General features: G+C 40.0%; 1 protein-coding gene across 29 annotated transcripts in view; it reads left to right on the top strand.

The window, feature by feature from the left end:
- Positions 1-20,347, top strand: part of FHOD3 (formin homology 2 domain containing 3) — a 488,533-nt gene that overhangs the window by 382,149 nt on the left and 86,037 nt on the right. For 18 of the 29 annotated variants that reach the window (XM_074022555.1, XM_074022554.1, XM_074022542.1 and 15 more), the window contains 2 exons: positions 8,416-8,550; positions 14,657-14,707. In XM_074022555.1, coding sequence (XP_073878656.1) covers positions 8,416-8,550; positions 14,657-14,707 — 186 coding nt within the window. The remainder of the gene's footprint in view (positions 1-8,415; positions 8,551-14,656; positions 14,708-20,347) is intronic. The other 11 variants (XM_074022556.1, XM_005586845.5, XM_074022552.1 and 8 more) reach the window with 1 other exon arrangement.

The following is a 20,347-nucleotide window of genomic DNA, read 5'->3' as shown; positions in this document are numbered from 1 at the left end:
TACTTCTGGGGATGTTTGAATGCCAATATGATTTTTTGTTGAGCTGCATTTCCTTTTCTTGGAATCTTAGGCCCCTGTGAGCACAGTGTCTTACCAGCGATGGGAGGCTAGGGAAGAACTACCATGATTTTCAGCACACTGGGTTGTCAGCCATGGGAGAGGCCTCTTGCACACCTAGGGAAGGCTGGCTAGTCATGTCCCCACCCTCCATGGCCACCTCCCCGCACCAGAAATCAGGGTCATCCGGGTGTCCCTGGCCGTGCAAGTTCTTAGCTGTGTCCTCTGATGCTCTGCCACTCACATGTCTCAGTTCCTTCCCACATAGTCTCCTCCGTTCCTTTGCTTCCTGCTGCCACCCCCTTTTTCTCTTCATAGAGTCAGCATCATTTTTTTTCTGCCTACAACTTTGGCTCCTTCTCTACTTTGTCCTCTCATGCTTTGGTCTTATACAGGGCCACCAAGGGTCTCCCCACCTCCAGGCCCTTTTGCTTTTACTTCTCTCAAATGCACATTCTCTCTCCCAGTGCACAGCCCTGAGACATGACTAGGATTAGCTCAGCCTTCTGTGCCGGGAGCCTTGCATGCCGCTGGATAACCTGCCTTTTGATGGGAGGCCTTTGGGGCAGGCACCCACCCTGCATTCACTCAGCTGTTGCCAGTGGGCAGGGTCTAGTGCAAAAAACTCCTTCTCTGTAGGTCCTTATCATACATTTTCCCTTAGAGAATAGGCTGGGAGTCCGGGAGCAGTGGGACTAGCATATACATATTATTCTGACTTCATGCATCCTGTTTATTCAATCATTAGTTGATTCATCAGACAGGGAGGCTCTTCTGTGTGCCAGGGTAGAGATGAATGAGAAAATAAGATCTGACCCCGAAATGTAAGCTGCTAAGAAAAAATGTGACACATATATGGAAAGAATAAAGACTGAATTCAGGGTAGTGGCCATCTCTAGGGAAGAAACGAACATGCACTGTGACAAATGCTGCTGGAATGGTGCTTTACTAAGTACCCAAGGTGTGGAGAGGGAAGAGGGCATCACTCAACCTGGGGCTCTGGCCTGACAACTGGTTTAAAAGCCCAGCTCTGCTGTGTCCTAATATAATTTCTCTGTGCCTCTGTTTCCTCATATATAAAGAAGGGGATAATTAACAAACTTAGCTCTTTTAATCCATGTATTATTAATAGGTGTAAAGTAACTGGTACACCATATCATTTCCAGAAATGTTAACTATTATTACCAACAATTACCAACCATATTTCAGTAGAATAGAGCTCCTTTTCCAGATGTCCCAGAGTGGGAGGCTCCCACCAGGTGCGATTTTTGGAGCACACCCTGGGGCCTGGCAAGGTGAAGATTAAATATTATAATTCCTCTCCTTTAGTGTATATTATCCACTCTCTTATAAAATCTCTCTGGCCTCTTGCCACCTGCATTCCCATGTGACTTCACTTGGTTGCAGCTGTGTTGGGCATAACTGCAGATGACTTTAGCCTTCCAGGTGCACGCTGAGCATGGCATGTAGTCCTGATGACTGACCTAGCTGGGTAGCCATGACGGGAAGCCTCAGCTGAAACCCCTGGCCCACCAGAGTCCATCAGTTTGGGAACTGCCAGTGTCATTCTCCAGACCTGGCCTTGGGGACCACAGCACAAACCCCCTATCCTATCCCACTCCTGCTTTCTGCAGATTTTCAACACCCAACATAAAGTAATAGCTATTGAGTGCTTACTATGGCCTAGATGCTGTTCTAAGCAAATTCTCATTTACATTCTCATTTAAACCTTAGTACTTTATGAGTTAGACATGATTATCTTCATTTTACAAATAAGTCAATTGAGGTTTGGAGAGATTCAGTGAGCAGCCACACTCAAATTTTCTCATCCCAAGCCCTGTGCTCATTCCTTTATGTCATGATTGTAACAACTTCCAATCATTGTAGGTATTTTCCTGGAAGAATATGAAAGATAAAAATCTGTTAAATATGCCTTTTTAAAGAGAAGAGTTTACCACGCCAGCATGAATTTTGGTGCCTATGTTTTTAATGACAATTTGGGATGTCCATCTTCCAATAGAAGCAAAGTTGCTTAGATTCACCTAGGACAGACAGGCTTCTCCTGCTACAGTTATCTGTTGTTTAGGCAAGAGAATTAATCTTTCATTACTCATGGCATTTTACTTTATTTCAGGAAAAGAAGAACCATTCCTCATTACTTCTAGTTAGAAGCTCACGTTTCCATTCTCTCAGTATTAAATGATTAAAGAAAGGGCCTCCAGGTGTTGTTAATGCTGCCTGCTGTTGTGTTCACAGGTGAACTCTGGCCTAAGAGCCAAGATGGGATCTGCTTTTCAAGGTCCAAGTGTGCAGGAGGATGAACTGCCTATCCTTTTCTTAAAGGCTCCCAATAAGGAATGACAGCTTTTACTTGACTAAATTGAACCCTACTTAAGTTTCTCAAGTTCTAATACTCGTCCAATTCTAAACAATTTTAAACAAGCTCTATTGTTCTCATTTTTAAATAAGGAAATGGTGTTAAGATCTGATATAAAGAGGCTTCATTGTGACCAGGTTTAGCTACTAGTGGCCTATTATAAAGGTTGACATATTTAGAAGAATGAGCTGAAGTCACAAGTGTAAGGGGAATAGCAAGGACCTCATTTTGCTCCTCACTTAAGAGCGTAGACCAGCAATGTTGCTCCTCTCTCTCCCCTCTGGAAAGAGAACTCAGAAGGTGAGGCTGCTAGTGCTGGAGAACAACACACAGGGCGGGCTTTAAAACTGGGCTGAATCAAAGTCCTCAATTAAGGGAAATTATTTGGCTCCTAAAATAATTATCCTGTATAAATAAACAACCTTATTTTTTGTTGTGTTTCTGAATTCTAGAACTGGATATAACTATTGATGTTCAGTTAGCTTGGGGTTTCAAAGATATTTGATATACAAGTTATTGATATACCTAAGAAGAACTTTTATTTATTTATGAGAATAGAATGGCTTTAAAATATATATTCAGGGCTTACAGAAAATTTTAGATAAATCTAGAAAGTTATAGAGCAATAAAGAGTATCAGATATAAAATTGAAACCCTTATCCCTTTGATTTCCCTTCTTCCTCAGAGATGATCATTTCACTGAATTTGGTATTTATTATTCTCATATATGTTTTTGTTTTTACGAAATGTACGTGTATCGTATGTAGATTTGCCATGCATGTATTTAAACTTCATAGAAATGATAAAATACGATTTCTTTTATTCAGTCTACTTTTCACTATATATTTTGCTTTTGGGAATTGCCCATGTTCATATCAGTCTAGTTATTAATTTTCACAGATGTAGAGTGTTCCTTTCTAAAAACAAACTATATTTTGTCTATTTGTAGGTATTTATGTTATTTCTGATTAACCACTAGGAAGTAATAAAAACACTGCAACATATAGAATTCTTTACCATACATGTCTGCTTTATGCACACAAAAGTTACTTTCTAGATAAACCTAGAAGTGGAATTGCTAGGTTTTAGGATATATACATCTTCAAATGTATTAAGTGTTTTTTTCAAAATGATTATATTTAGACTTCTAGAAGCAGTTTATGAGAGTTATTCTGTGCCAATGGGTTAGTGTCATCAGACATTAATTTTTGTCAATTTTTAATCTGATAGGTGTGAAACAGTATATCACTGTGGGTTTTGCTTGCATTCCTTTTCCCTGATTTCTAGTGAAGATGAGCATCATTCATATATGTATTTGGCCATTTAACTTTCTTCAGTGAAACGCTCATTACCCTTTGCCCATTTTCCTCTGGGTAGTTTGTCTTTTGCTTACTAATTTGAAGGGGTTCTTTTTGTATAATGTATACTAATCCTTTGTAGTTTATATATGTTACAAGTAGTTTCTCCCAGGTTATTGTTCTTCTTTACTCTTATGTAGTCTTTCAATGTGCACAAATTTTAAATTTTAATATATGCAAATTTATCAAATATTTTCTTTTTGGTTGCTCTTTTTGGTTTTTGGTCTAAAAAAACTTCTGTATCTTGAGATCTGAATGTTGTAAAGTTTTATCTTTTACGTTTTTCACTTAAACTATCTAGAATTTATTTTTATATTTGGTATGAGGTGGGACTAGCTGTATTTTCTTTTTTTTTCTTTTTTTTTTTTTTTTTGAGATGGAGTTTTGCTCTTGTTACCCAGGCTGGAGTGCAATGGTGCGATCCTGTCTCACCACAACCTCCACCTCCCAGGTTCAAGTGATTCTCCTGCCTCAGCCTCCCAAGTAGCTGGGATTACAGGCATGTACCACCACGCCCAGCTAATTTTGTATTTTTAGTAGAGACGGGCTTCTCCATGTTGTCAGGCTGGTCTCAAACTCCTGACCTCAGGTGATCCCGCCTCGGCCTCCCATAGTGCTGGGATTACAGGCATAAGCCACCATACCCAGCCTGTATTTTGTTTTATATGGCTAACAGTTGTCTCAGCACCATTTGTTAAACAGTCCATTACTTCCCCACTGATGTGTAATAACACATTTGACATGAATGAGGATTCTGTCTGTGTATGAGTCTGTGTCATGGCTCACTGTCTCACTCCATTCATCTGTGTTTTCATTCGTGCACCAAGACCACTTTCACGGGCAATCATTGTGGTTTCAGAATGGGCTTCGTATCGAATGTGGCCAGTACTCTGCTTTGTTCTTACTCAAAATTGTCTTGGTTATCCTTAAAACCTCAGGTCCTGTGTAAAAATTTTGGACTCAGCTTATAAAATTTCATGAAAAATCCTTTTGGGATATCGATTTGAAATTGTATTGATTGGAAAAAAAAGAATTGGCATCTTGACTGCCTTGATTTTTTCAATACATAAATGTGATATAGCTTTCATTTGAGTCTTTTATTTATAAAGGTCTGTCATATTATTAGTTCAGTAATTTGATAGTTAGCTTGTGATTAACTTGGTAAATTGTTGCTGACATGTAAAAATGCAATTGCTGTTTCTATGTTTTATATATAGAAGCTTTGCTAGACTCTTAATAAAATAACACAGGTTTTCTTGAATTATCTTTATAAGCTGGTCAGATTATCTGTAAATAGTGGCATTGTATTTCTTTCCTTTCCTTATGCTTTTTACTTTTCTTAGTATTCTGGCTTGAACCACCAGAATAATGTCAAATATAAGCAATGATGGAAACATCCTTATATTATTTTTAACAGTAAACTGTTCTTAATATTTCAGCATTAAGAATGATACTGGCTGGGTATAGTGGCTCATGCCTGTAATCCCAGCACTTTGGGAGGCCAAGGCAGGATTGCTTGAGCCCAAGAGTTTGAGACCAGCCTGGGCAACATAGGCAAAACCCCGACTCTACAGAAAACACAAAAATTAAATGGGGCATGGTGGTGCATGCCTGTGGTCCCAGCTACTCAGGAGGCTGAGGTGGGAGGATCACTTAAGCCCAGGAGGTCAAGGATGCAGTGAGCCATGATCACTCCAACCTGAGTGACAATGAGACCCTGTCTCAAAAAAAAAAAAAAAAAAAAAAAAAGGAAAAAGATACTTACTCTAGTTTTTAAAATTTTCCTTGCCAAATACCCACTGTCAGATTAAGAAAGTTTTCTTCTGTTACTAAGCATAGTAAAAGGGTTTTTTTTTTTTTTTAATAACAAATGGTTGTTGAATTTAAAGTTTTTTCTGCATTTGCAGAGGTAGCCATGGTTTTTCTCCAATAAACTATTAATGTGGTAAGTTATATTCATTGATGTTATCATCTCACATTACCCTTACATTCATTGGACAAACACAGCGTGATTTTGTTTCAGATTTTTGCAGTGGTGTTCATAATTGCAAATAGTATATAAGTTGCTCTCCTCACACTGTTCTTATCTGGCTTTAGTGTCAGAGTGATATGAATCATGTAAAATGGGTTGTGGAGATTTTTTTTTTTCTTTATGTTTTCTGCAACTTTCCATATGTCTAACTTGAACTCTTCCTTGAGTGCTAGAAATCACATTAAACATCTGACTCTCATGGATTTTTTTCATGGGTGTGAATATATTTGTAATTAATTAACTCAATTTCTTTTGTTAGGTTAACAGAGCTATTCAAAATTTCTTTCTTCCTCAGTCAGATTTGGTAAATTATTTGTTTTTAGAAAATCATCCATTTCTTTGATTTTTCAGGTGTATTATAAAAATTTCCCCTTATTTTTGTAATGTGTTTTGGTCACTGTATCTATAATTGTATTTATCTGTCATTCCTGAATATGCTCATTTGTGGCCCTTTTTCTCGAACAATTTTGATAGAACTTGTCTATTAGGTTTTTCACAATTATAAACCAACTTTTAGTTTTGTTGATTTTTGTCTATATATCTTTGTTTTCCTTTTTCATTAGTCTTTGCTCTTTATTTTTTTCTTTTGTCTTCTTTGAATTTATTCCACTGTTGCCTTTCCAATTGCTGAGCTGATCGCTCATTAATTTTTACTCTTTCCTTTCTTCAAATATAAATACTTAAGAATAAATTTCCTTCTAAATACTACTTTAGAAGTATTCTACAAAACTTCATATTTAACTTTTTCATTATGGTACCCTTTAAATGTATTCTAATTGTCTGTGTTTTAATTTTTTTGACCTAAGTTATTAGACATGTTTTAGTTTATCCAATTATATGGATTTTTTTCAAATGTATCTCCTTGTTATTTATTTTTCAATTCAGTTGCATTATGATCAGGAAGGTAGCTCACGTGAAACCAGTTTGTGGCGTTCATTCTTGAGCTTTGTGACAGAATTGATGGTCAATTTTTGAGTAGTCCTTATATATTTGAAAGAATATGTTTTCTCCAGTTTGGGCACCAGGTTATATACATGTTAATCTATTAGATAAAACTTAATAATTGGGTTAAACGAATCTATTATATACATAACAATTTTATCAATTACTGTACAAGAGGTATTACAAACTTCTTTATTCTGTTGATTAGATTTGGCTGGAAACAACAGGGAAAAATTCCCACAAAATAATAATAGCTTACAAAAGTTAGAAGTTGGTCTGAACTTCTTTTTTGAGAAAGATAAATAAACTCTACCTATGCCTTAGTGTCCAGAGATGATGAAAATAACTCCATAGTGAGCCTGGACTATAGAATTTGGTTACTCCTTCCCTGTAGCTACCAGGGATTGTGGCTTCTTCCCTCCATGTTCCCTGCCACCTATGACTGATAGCCACAGATGACTCACCTTTTCTAGGAAGAACATCTGTGGGACTCATGGCAGTCTGTGTATTATGAGAGTCACATCTTTCTCCTGCACTGAGACCTGTGTTCCCCACCTTGCAGGTACATTTTTCACTGAATCCAGGTAGGATTTTATCCAGGCTATATCCTTGGATAAATAAATTGGCAAAATATATTTCATAAATATTTGTCTCTTTGTTTTTGAGGTTTTTTCCCGTAAGTGAAGGCCCCAGTTGTCCATAACAGATTTTATTCTCCAGAGAGCCATCAGACTCCTTTACATAGCTAACCCTTTTCCTTGTATGTCATACAGTTACTTTATTTTATCTTCTCCCACTCATTCTCTGATTTAACATCTCCTGTAATACTCACCCTGTGGTTTCTGTCTGAGGCCTTCACACACATTTTCAGTACACAGTCCAGACTGTTTGTGTGATGTTACTAATACCACTGCCTGTCCTTTGACCATGCTGAGTCCTTGGATGCTTCTTAACATACAATGTCATAGAATGAAATTTCCTTAATTCTATTCACATTTCAGCCCATTGCAAGTTTTTTGTCCTCATCTGTCATCTCATTGCCTTGTTCAATTATTCTAAAGAAGTGTATTGTGAAATTGATATACAGTAAAATATTTTAGTGCATGTGTAATAGAAAATAGTTTTCTAAGATCACTTTTTAAAAAATTTTAAATTTGGTGGTACATGTGCTGTTTTGTTAATCGGTATCTTTCGTGATGCTGAGGTTTAAGCTTCTAATGATCCTGTTACCCAAATAATGAATGTATTACCTGATAGATCGTTAGAAAATAGTTTTAGATTGAAAGCTGATTCTAGCTTATCTACGTCTTAGCATAGACCAATCGTAAAATGTATGTAGAATGTATATGCATTCCTGGAATGCTTCTATGATACCCATTTTTGAGGGCTGCTTACATGTCAAGCATGTTGCTTGGTATTTTCTGTCTGTTACCACCTTTTTTCCTACTAGCACATTCGCAGCATGTTGCTTTTCCCCATCTACACACAAAAATTGTGAAACAGGAAGACTCGAGGCATTCAGTGATTTCCCCCAAGCACTGCCTAGGTACCAGCAGACCCTCACTTCTAACCAAGGTCTGACTGATGCTTACTTCAGTACTTTTAATCAAAGGCCAAGCAACTGAAACATTAACTCATTGTATCTGCAGGTCATCACCGAGTGGTCTTCTCACATCATCCTTCAGGCAGCACCAAGAGTCACTGGCAGCAGAGAGAGAGAGGCGGCGGCAGGAGAGAGAAGAAAGGTTGCAGAGAATAGAGCGGGAAGAAAGAAACAAATTCAGGTAAGAAGGATCTTAAGATTTTTTTTTAAATAATGAGTTAAAAATTAAAGCACATGACTTTACAGCTGTATACATTTAATATTGGTATTAAAGGAAGTAATGAAAATTCTGTCTGTATTTTTAAGGAAGAGAAAGACATACCTGAAATAGGCTGGATCTGGTTTGTTATGGCCTTTGTTTCTCTAACCATATGGCAGGAAGTACAGTCAGCCAAATACAATTAGGAACTCATGTATTCTTGAGTCCTCTATTGTCTGCAGTGGTCCTATCCAGGCCTTCCTGATGACAGAGAGCCTAATTATCTTAACTTAATTTGCCATCTCTTCCTAATGGTCCTTATGTTTTATTCATGCTCCATCAGATGCCCAAAAGGAAATGCTTTTCCCACTTTCTGGTTCACTTTTTGATCCCTGTAGCAATCTTCAATATATTTTTTTAAACAATAATCTCTTGCTATGTGGGGGGAAAAGTCATTGTGTTGATTACTCTCAGCCCATTTCCCCCTAATCTACTGGTCTCTGTACAGCTCCAAGGATGTGTTCCTGGATATAACTCATTCCAGTTTCCATATCTTGGCCTGTCTGTCCCCACTGATCCCAGTGTGCCTTGGCTTCTCCTTCAGCCAATCCACCTGTTCTCCACATTCTCCAGGTCATCCTCCTTCACACCCATCCCCTGGGCTTAATGCTGTGCTGTGCTTTATGAGGCCGGGCGCGGTGGCTCACGCCTGTAATCCCAGCACTTTGGAAGGCCGAGGCGGGCGGATCACAAGGTCAGGAGATCGAGACCTTGGTGAAACCCCGTCTCTACTAAAAATAGAAAAAAATTAGCCGGGAGCAGTGGCGGGCGCCTGTAGTCCCAGCTACTGCGGAGGCTGAGGCCGGAGAATGGCGTGAACCCGGGAGGCGGAGCTTGCAGTGAGCCGAGATTGCGCCACTGCACTCCAGCCTGGGCGACAGAGCGAGACTCCGTCTCAAAAAAAAAAAAAAAAGAAAAACAGTTGCTGTGTCTCTCCTTACACATTACTTCCTTCTACTCTTCCTTATCTCTTTTTTCCATTTTTCCCCTTTCTTCCCCACCTCCTCCTCCTATACTTTCTCTTCCTTCTTAATCCTTCCAAGTCATTTACCCTATAGCTTCTACATTCTTTCCTTTCATTTTTCTCCCCATCTCTACCTCCTGTTTCCTTAGCTCAGTTTCTTTTTCAAACAATATTACTATCAATCCCCATTAAATCTACAAGGAATATAAAGCATTGTCAATGAAGATTTAGAGATTTAATAACATGTGTTTTTTGTTTGTTTGTTTGTTTTTGTTTTGTTTTTTTGAGACAGAGTCTCACTTTGTTGCCCAGGTGGAGTGCAGTGGCGCAATCTTGGCTCCCAGCAACCTCTGCCTCCCGGGTTCAAGTGATTCTTCTGCCTTAGCCTCCCAAGTAGCTGGGATTACAGGCCACAGCACCACGCCCAGCTAATTTTTGTAATTTTAGTAGAGATGGGGTTTTACTGTGATGGCCAGACTGTTGAACTCCTGACCTCAAGTGATCTGCCTGCCTTAGCCTCCCAAAGTGCTGGGATTGTAGGCATGAGCCACCATGCCCGGCCAATAACTTGTGCTTTTTTGAAGCCAAGAAATGTATGTATAATTGTAAAAATGATCAAAATATGAGCAGAGTTGTGAAGTTGCTTAAGTATAAGTCACTACTTCATGAAAACAAATGACAAGTCTGTGAAATGCTAATCTTCATTTTTCTAAGACTGGGTGAATGGGCTGCATGAAGTAAACCAACATCATTTCCCATCAAGATTGTGTAGCACACCCTGAGCTGTCACATTTCTACCAAATGATATGTGGAAATGCCAGTTCTGTATGCACCATTTTTCATGAGGGTAGTTCTGGAAGTTGTCACTTTTAGAAAGTCCAGTTCTTTAAATCTCTGGAACAGGTTAAATGTTTCCTGATTTATGGTTTTCTGGGAGATTTGCATATTTTACCACCAAATAGCAGCAGAGAATCTGAGTGAAATACATGGAAAATTCAGAGATTAGCTTACATCCAGAGTTTTTTATTGAAAACCTCTTGAAACAAGGTACTGGTTCTGGGGAAAATGGAATTCGTTCACTCCATCCTGTCTCTCCTTCTGCATTGCTGAATGCGACCATAAACCATGGAGAGAATGTGTGGAGCTCTGAAAACTCTGAAATGTAAAAGAGAGCAGGTGAATTAGGAAGGGAGAGTAAAATTAAGTTTTACAAAACCAGTGAGAATTTACCATTTTTTGCCTTCAATATTGCTTGGCATGTACTCAAAGGCACCCAAACCTAGACATGTATGCCAAATCTGGACCAAAAGAGCCCCAGAGGCCGGGCACGGTGGCTCAAGCCTGTAATCCCAGCACTTTGGGAGGCCGAGATGGGCGGATCACGAGGTCAGGAGATCAAGACCATCCTGGCTAACACGGTGAAACCCTGTCTCTACTAAAAAAAATACAAAAAACTAGCAGGGCGAGGTGGCGGGTGCCTGTAGTCCCAGCTACTCGGGAGGCTGAGGCAGGAGAATGGCTTAAACCCGGGAGGTGGAGCTTGCAGTGAGCTGAGATCTGGCCACTGCACTCCAGCCTGGGCGACAGAGCGAGACTCCGTCTCAAAAAAAAACAAAAACAAAAACAAAAAAGACCCCCAGAAGAAGTCCTCTTTTTCCAGACCGAGGCACAGCAAAGGGAATTTCTAAAGATAAAAGCATAGAGAATTCCTCTTATTTCTCTATCTCCTACCGTAGCCTCCCAAGCAATGTTGCTACAGAAGCACAGCAATGGCAGCAGTGTCCAGGCAGGTGCCTGAAATGGGAGGGAAACTCTTCCTCTGACCATAAGAGCTACAACCCCATGATCACTAGGCATATCACTTTGCTGTCCTCCTGCTGTATTGTCCTGGATGCAGATGCAGTTACCAAAAGTATGTGGCAGGACAGGGAAAATAAAGCCCAAGCCTTCTGGCTGGAGGACCATAAAAGGAAACCCAAGGAGCCAGAAAGTGTTAGGAAAGCCACAGAGAGCAAGGATATCAAGAGAGCACTCCTGAATGCATGTCTGATTTGTGCACGTGTGGCTTCAAACTTACACGGCATGCCATGGCCTTTGAGAACTAAGTACAGAGTGGGAGTGGATGACCACCCAGATCCCAGAAAACTGAATTAATATTGGAACCAATGTCTGAAGGCAGGTTACAACTTGCAGACTGAACTTAACCTGGTTGATTACCTGCTAATACAAAATAAAATAAAAATCAAGATTCTTTGTAGAATTTAAATAAGACCCCAAATCTCATTACAAAATAAGTAAAATGTATAGACTACAATCCAAATAACTTATCATAGAAATAGTTAGGAAAATGTTAACTCAAAGGGAAAAGAGAATTAAATGGTGGGTAACCACAAAGGACGTAGATATTATACATTTAAAGATTTTAAAGTAGCTATTATAAATATGCTTTAAGAAGTAAGGGCAAATACTCTTGAAACAATGAAAAGATGTCTCTGTAAAAAAAAAATAAAGGATATAAAGATCCAAATGGAAATATATATAGTACAGGAAAATTAAAATAGAAAATTTGTCAGATGGGCCAAATAGAATTGCTATGAGAGAAGAAAGTGAACTCATTGCTATGAGTGAACCTGAAGATAAAACAACAGAAATTTTCCTACCTGAAAACTAAACAAAACAAACAAAAATTGAAAGAAAAATGAACAAAGCCATAGGGACCTTCATAATAACATCAAAATGGTCTAGCATTCATATCATCAGAGTCCCAGAAGTATAGGAGAGTAGGACAAGAGTGCATTGGCTTTTTTTGTTTGTTTCTTTCTTGAGACAGGGTGTCACTCTTTTACCGAGGCTGGAGTGCAGTGTCACGATCTTGGCTTACTGCAGCCTTGACCTCCCAGGCTCAGGTGATCCTCCTACCTCAGCCTCCCAAGTAGCTGGGACTACAGGCATGTACCTGGGACTACTGGCTAATTTTTGTATTTTTTTTACAGAGATGGGGTTTTGCTGTGTTGCTCAGGCTGGTTTTGAACTCCTGGGTTCAAGTGATCCTCAGCTTCTTAAAGTGCTAGACTTATAGGCATGAGCCATTGCACCTGGCCATGCATTATAATATATATTCAGAATTATGTTATTCATATGTATATGTTGGCAGAGTAAGAATTAGGCCTAGGCAGGTTGTCGTCAGAGGCCATGCTCATAACTGTTAACCATTTGCTCTTGATTTCAAGTGATTCTAATTTGTCAATTAAAAACACAGAGAGACCTTGGATAAATGGCCCTCATCCAGTAATGACTGCTAGTCAAGGACAGACCATAGGCAACTATTAATTGTGGTGACTGCAGTTCCATATTTCTCAGGATGTGAATGAAAAGAAATTCAAAAAATATATAGGAAAAGCTTTCTAAAGTAGTCCCCGAGATTACCCAAATGGCCGACCTTTTATCAGCCATTTCATTGATTTAAATTGTTTATGCTCCTGGTGCTTTTTGCAAAGCATCTAAAAGTTGTTCTTTATTGTCATTTTTGTTGAATATGGTCTTAAGCCTTCTGAGGTATAGGAAATTTTAGTTCTAGTGTGGAAAGTGATGAGGTTGGATGTTTATAAACGATGACAAATCTGAGTCCTTGTTGCATTTTTCTCCCGGTCCTATACTGCTGTAGTCTAACTTACTGTCCCTTTATATCCAGTTACCAGTACACCAAGAAATAGAATATTTAAACTATATTATGAGGTCCAGTGTTGAAAACCATAATGTTAGGATTCTCCAAGAAAGTAAACAGTCCAGTGAGAGATGACTAACCACATAGTCTTAAACTTAGATTCAATTTGGAACCTAACCAGCAGGAACAGAAAAACAAAACATTAAAATTAATCAGATTTGGGCATCTGTGGGTACAGACAAAAGAGAAGGAACAAAGCAGGAGCTTCAGTGATCCCACAATAGAAACTGAGAGTGTAATGGATGTGGAGAAGGAATCCTGGGTTGTCACTGTGGATGACAGTGTGGCGATTCCTCAAAGACCTAGAACCAGAAATACCATTTGACTCAGCAATCTGATTACTGCATATGTACCCAAAGGAATATAAATCATTCTATCATAAAGACATATGCACATGTATGTTCATTACAGCACTATTCACAATAGTAAAGACATGGAGTCAACCCAAATGCCCATCAGTTGATAGACTGGATAAAGAAAATGTGGTACATATACACCATGGAATACTATGCAGCCATAAAATGGAATGAAATCACGTCCTTCACAGGGACATGGATGGCACTGGAAGCCATCATTCTCAGCAAACTAATGGAGGAACAGAAAACCAAACACCACGTGTTCTCACTCATAAGTGGGAGCTGAACAATGAGAACACATGGACATAGGGAGGGGAACAACACACACTGGGGCCTGTCAGTAGGGGGATGGGGGAGGGAGAGCATCAGGATAAGTAGCTAAGGCATGCTGGGCTTAATACTTAGGTGATGGGTTGCTAAGTGCAGCAAACCAACCTGGCACACATTTACCTACGTAACAGACCTGCACACCCCACATGTATCCCGGAAATTAAAAAAAAAAAAAAAAAAATCCTGGATTGTGGTAGGAATATTCAGCTCATGGAGTGCAACATAAAATGACCAAGACACTTAGATTTAATTCTTAAGATGGCTGTAATGGAGCTACCAGAGCTCAACTGGATGCTAATCACCTCCAAAAGCTATTGCTTGCTTGTTATTGCCATATTTTAGTTTTGGATTTTTAAAAAACTTCTCTTTCCTCAGATACTTACATTCTTTCCAACAAGTAATTAGTAGTGTTTCTGGGTGAATGCAGTAATCCTATGTTTTCTGCAGTCCGTGTGATTGTATTGAAAATCAATTGTATTTAAGAATTTGGAAGTACAGCATTTAAACTTTTAAAAATTCATCTACAACTATTTTACATTTCTGAGGCAGTGGCGGTCTTTCATGATATACTGTTTATAATTTATTGGTAATTTTCTGAGCATCTAATTCTGTTATTTTCTTTTCCTGTTTATTTTTTCTACATATTTCCATTAGCCGAGATTATTTAGACAAAAGAGAGGAGCAAAGGCAAGCAAGAGAAGAAAGGTTTGTGTATTTCTTTTTTCCCATTGTAACAAATGGCATGTGACTTTGCACTGTTAACCTAGCATGCAGAGAGACTGTTGATTAAAATATAACTGCTTCATTTAAAACCTTGCATAGCTGACATTTTGCAGAACAGAGTGTACTAGTTACCTAAATTTTCCAATAAAAGTTTGGATTTGTCATTTGGTGCCAGCATGGTTAAGTGTGTCTATTCCTTCAAAATTCTCCTTCAAATGAGCACATTAATGTTAGCATAATTGATATAGGGTGTATATTTGAAATACCCTGCACCACTGCTACTAAGACCAGAGTAGGTGTTCCTACTACGTGCTTTCATGTCACATGATCAGCAATCCTTCAACAAATATTTTAGTATACACACTGTGCCAGGCAGTGGCTGGGGGCACTAAATATACCTGAGACTCTTTCTGGGTGTGCCTGGTCACTTACCTGTCTCCCTACTGAACTGTACTCAACTCCTCAATGGCAGGGACAATGCCTGGATTTCCTTTATTTCCCCAGTACCCACCACAGTGCTTGGCATGTAGTTGGGACTTAGGAATAATATATGGAATCAGTAAATGAGTAAATGAACCAACAACTTTATTTAAAATATTCAAGCTGTAAGGTACTTTCTTTTTTCATTTTAAAAACTACTTTATTTATGATACAAATCTTTTGGTTTGTGATTCTAACCAGCAAAGGCATGAATACATTTTTAAATTTCTGTCCACAGAATAGTTATATGCAATTTTGTAAGAAAAACATATATGGGATACATTACTTCATAAGATTAAGAAGTATGTTATTAAAATGTTGCTGTAATATTCAAACCAGCCTAGGTCATATAAAGGAACAGCTCAAAACTCTGGTGTTGATCAGTAGTATATTTCAATGGCAACATGCTTTGAATCTCAATAAAAGATACAAAGATGTTCAGTGTCTAATAAATGCAGATAAACAGTGGAAACTGGTTTTACAAGTAGACTGGCAAAAGACAAGTTTTTACCCCCAGCTCTTTACAGCCTGCAGTCGTCACCTCTACCACCAGGTGGGGTGACTGCATGGAGAGATGGAAAGGCTGATTTTACACCTTCTATGCTGGAACCACCTGGGACCTGACAGTTTCTGGACTGGGCCAATAAGAAGTAGAGTTGTGCTAATTTTCTAAACAACACCTAAATACATCAGGACAGTCTGAGGCAGGCAAGAGTAGAGACTGCCTATCTTCAATTTAAAAATTAGATGCTTAGACTAGCCTCTTAAATAAAATGATGGCATTGCTTTGATTCCAACATTCTATTTGATTATTATCATCCTAATAACCAGTTGTGGTGGCAAATCTAGAGTGAAAGATGCTGCTAAAGAAATAGGAAACTTGTATTTCTCACTAGTACCTGTTTTTTACGTCAGAGGACATCACATATACTTTCACTGAAAATGCTGTTGACTTCCTGCCCAGGCATGAGGAACTGAATTTTATTTTTCAGTTCTCCCCCCAGATTCTGTACTTCTTTGAGCTTTCAACAACTTGACCGTTAGGTTATGTCCACACAGACAAGGCTTGGCAGCTCCTGGGGAGATGGTTTAGGTGCTGTGTCAAGATCTGAACTGGCTCAGGCTGACTTAAAAATTTCCCCAAACCACAGAAGTCCAGCTCTTTCTGGATATTATTTACTGCTCTTTTTTTCCAAACAAGCCTTCACTTACGTCTGGCAAACTTGTAAGAGGAGGTTGCTGCTTCTCCTGTCTCCTCTGGTTCTGCCCTTAGTCTGCTCCCAGGCTGCGCATCAGCCTGAGCACAGGAGTGTGCTCTCCAGGCCCACTGTGGGATTCTTCCCTCAGAGACACCTCTCTGTTTACACAGAGGTCTGGGGAAGCAGCCATGCGTTTTCCTTTGGTTTGGCCCAGCCATTTTTCTTGTTAGTTTTCTTCTTGAATAACCTGGTGAAGATGGGAGGGGAAATAGACTTTCATCCCTGTTTCGAAAGCTGTTGAGAGTTCCTAGTAAGCCAGGAAAAAGTAAGATTTCCAAGTAGAATGGAATTTGGAAATGGAAAGTAGTAGAGATCGGAGGTGGGAGGGAGTACAGAAATAAGGAAAAGTAACTCTTCCAGATAGAGCGATGTGTGTTCGTCAAGTCCCACATCTCTTACCCTTAATGCAAGACTCGGAAAAGACAGAGTCACAGCAGATGGTTTTGGAGATTTGCATCATGTAACTGTAACAAGATGACTGTCATCTTATTTTAAGGTGTAGTGACCATCTGGATACCTGTTATATTATTTCATATCATCTCACTCCATAATTTCAGACAAACTATGTTATTGGCAATGGTGCAGACCAGGACTAAGTTTCTGTTGAGATGCTACTTCTCATCCTTTTAAGTATTAGAAGAAAGGTTTTATAGGATGATGATTGATTAAAATGGCATTCACACATAATTTAAAGGAGAAAAAAGAAGTGTGTGTAGTAAGGAATGAGACCAGACTGGGGGTATGTTGGGGGGTAGCACAGGAGGATACTTCAGTTTGGGTTTGTTGGTCTGAGGGAGACAGCAGGGCATGGAGAGGAAAAGGTTTAGAGCAAACAGGGGCTATAGGAACAAAGTGCAAAGAAAAGGTTGGAACCGGGCTAGGGTTTTGGAAACTGTGCATGAAAATGATCAATGAAGCAGGAAGAAAGGATTCTGAGCTTTGCTTAGAAGGACTGAGAACAGGGCAGAAGTTAGAGGGAGCCAGATTTTAGCTTAATGTAAATGAGAATTTCCAAATAGAAGTGTGGCAGGAAAAGTCATCAGTAAGTAGGTCTAGGTTAATCTAAAGTCAAGCAGAGTTTCTGTAGGGCCCTGTGAAAAGAGACTGAGCCGCAGTACCAGCCCTGCCACTGAGTCCTGGTGGATGTTGGAGTTCATCCCAGTGGTTTGTTTGTCTCTCTCTCCCACTGAACTGTGAGCTCTGTGAGGGTGGGATTTTTCCTTGTTTATTATTAAATCTTGAGTGCCTACTACAGTTCTTAGCACATGACAGGCACTTGACAGATGTTCAATAAATAAATGGAAAGATGAATGAAGAAACAAGTGATCTAGGCGGAGGATAAACGGGAATGTTTGGATGAAGGCAGCAAAAGTAGGAAGGCTTTTCTTGGGGCTGTGGTTTGTGGATAGAAAGTCTGGTGCTTCCCACAGAGGAGGCTCCGTTGGTCTGTGGATTGAGTGTGACTTCGCGTGGCAGCAGGGATATGTGACAGTCATTGCGTGGGCCGGTGGGTCCTCAGATCAAGTACTGTTGGGCCCCATAGCACTTACCGTCATTGTTTAGGAGAAGGTCATGATGTAGGTCCACTTCCTCCCCAAGAACTGCTTGAGGTTCATGTAGGGCAGGAGGGGTCGCTAAGCTGTAACACCGTAAATGCCTGTGGCATGGCCATCCCCGTGTACCAGCCCACCGCCTTCACCACTCTGGCCCCTGTGGATGAACACTGCTGATGCTTTTTCAGAAAGGTTTAGTGCTCTTGACCTCCATGCCTCTCTGTCCCTGCCATGTAAAAAAAAAAATTTTAATTATGATCAAATGCACCACATGAAATTGACCATCTTAACCATTTGAAATGTGTTTTTCAGTAGCATGAAGTGCATTCACATTGTTGTGTAACGAGTCTCTAGACTCTTCTCATTTTATACAACTGAACCTCTTTCTCCATGAAGCCACAATTCACCATCCCTCTACCTCTGCTTCTACCATTTTTGTCTAACACATAAACATCATTTTTCAGGACAATTCAGATTAAACCTTTAACTCTTCTCATGTCTTACAAATCTTCAGTGATGGCATCTGTGAGGCCAAGGGGGGCACAGGAATAGCATTTGAGTCAAATCTATCCAGGCTCTGGGATGAGTGGCCCCTGGAGTCTCCCAGAAAGTGGGTTAAACCCTTTGGCTACCCGCAAGCTCCTGCCTGCCTGGCTGCCCACAGGGAAGTGTGCAGAAGGCCAGGACCAGGAATGAGCCAGCAAAAATGAACACAGTAAATGGGTTGTCCTCCTGGCTGGAAGCCTGTCACAGCGCTTCGTCACCACCACCCACCCCGGACTCATTTGATTTCTTGCCCTGGGATTCTGACCTCCTGAACTCCTGGATCTGTCCAGATTCTCTTATTTGCATTCATTTCTTGTCTGCCCCTTTATCCTGTTGCAGCAGCGTGGGAATACCTGTGTTCACAACTCCTCCTGGACTTAGGCATTCCTGGCCTTGAACTTGCCACCATCCCATTTAACACATACCTGCTGGAGGCCCTGCCTCTTACCCTTAAAACTGTTTTCTTTCAAGGTTGTTGTTACTTCCACAGCCAAGTGGCTTTTTCTTGCTGGCCTGAATTAAGTCCAGAAACATGTTCCTTTTGTTGCCTCTCTTATCCCTCAAGAGGTGGTGCTGTTGGCCAAGCTTCAAGTGTTTGTATCTACATATACACTCACTACACACCTTTTATCAGAGATTCACCATGAATGCAAGCTCATTCCCCACAAAAATGAGATGGGATGCATTCGCCCCCTCGGCATCCTGGGCTTCAGGTGGGCCTCTGCAGGTGGGGTGCCACTCTGCAGGCTCTGCCTGCTTTCCATCAAGCCATAAATGCAAGGCACTGAGGGAAAGAACAAAGGATGGTAATCATCCTGTTCTCGAAAATCCTATTATCTGCTTTTTGAAAACAGACGTACACATGTGAAAAGATGACTAAAGATGCCAGGCAGTAAATGCAAAATGCCATCTGAGTTGAAGGGACTACATATCCGACATGAGTTCAGAGGCAAGGCCAAGATCACTTCCACCTGTGGTGGTCAAGGCAGGCCTCCTGGAGGGAGATGCGCATGCAAGCATGGTCCGAAGGGTGGACTGCCTTTGGGCTGGCAGGGAGAAAGGGTGAGGATTGCAGACGGGGAAACCACACCCACCTTGAGGATGGGATGCAAAAAGTGCATGCTTTTTAAATGCATTGTTTTAAAATATTTTAAATATGTGCTCTGCCTTATCTGGGTAAATGAAGAGCACCCTGTCTAATGCCCATTGTGAGGAACTGAAGCAGTGAATTGGATAGATGCAAAGTGAGGGGCTTGAGTAAGCTGTTCCAAAGTTTAGTGGTGGGTAAGATAGTGAGTAACCTGCTGCAGCTGAATGCATAAATTTATTTCTGAAAAAGATAATGGTGAGTAAAATTAGCAGACATCTGGAAGAGGCACACATTTCGAAGTTAGTTTGGTCTGATCTATAAAGTGCACTATGAGGAATATGATTGGTAGCTGGTCTTAATAAACAGTTAGTGGGTTCTGCTTGCCTGAAATGCAAAACAGATGTATCTTTGTTCTTTTAAACTGACTTTGATGAATAAACTATATGTGACGTCAGGTTCAAGCTATTGGATGTCTGATTCCTACTCAGAAATATTTTAGAATATAAAAAAAGTTTCCATGGTCAGCACTGAGAGAACAAAGTGAATTCCAGTTGCATTGCTGTTAGCATTGAAGCAGGTTCAGAAATTCAGAGAGGCAGGCCTTCATCCAAGCAACCCCGTTTGGTACTTGGGGGGCATTTTTCTTCTCTCTGCCACACCAAGCCACCCACCCATTTCACAGCTGTGAGCTCGG

This window comes from Macaca fascicularis, chromosome 18 (assembly GCF_037993035.2).
Source record: "Macaca fascicularis isolate 582-1 chromosome 18, T2T-MFA8v1.1".
Lineage (NCBI taxonomy): Eukaryota > Metazoa > Chordata > Mammalia > Primates > Cercopithecidae > Macaca > Macaca fascicularis.
Note: the sequence above shows the minus strand (reverse complement) of the source record. Positions and strands in the feature narration are given on the sequence as shown.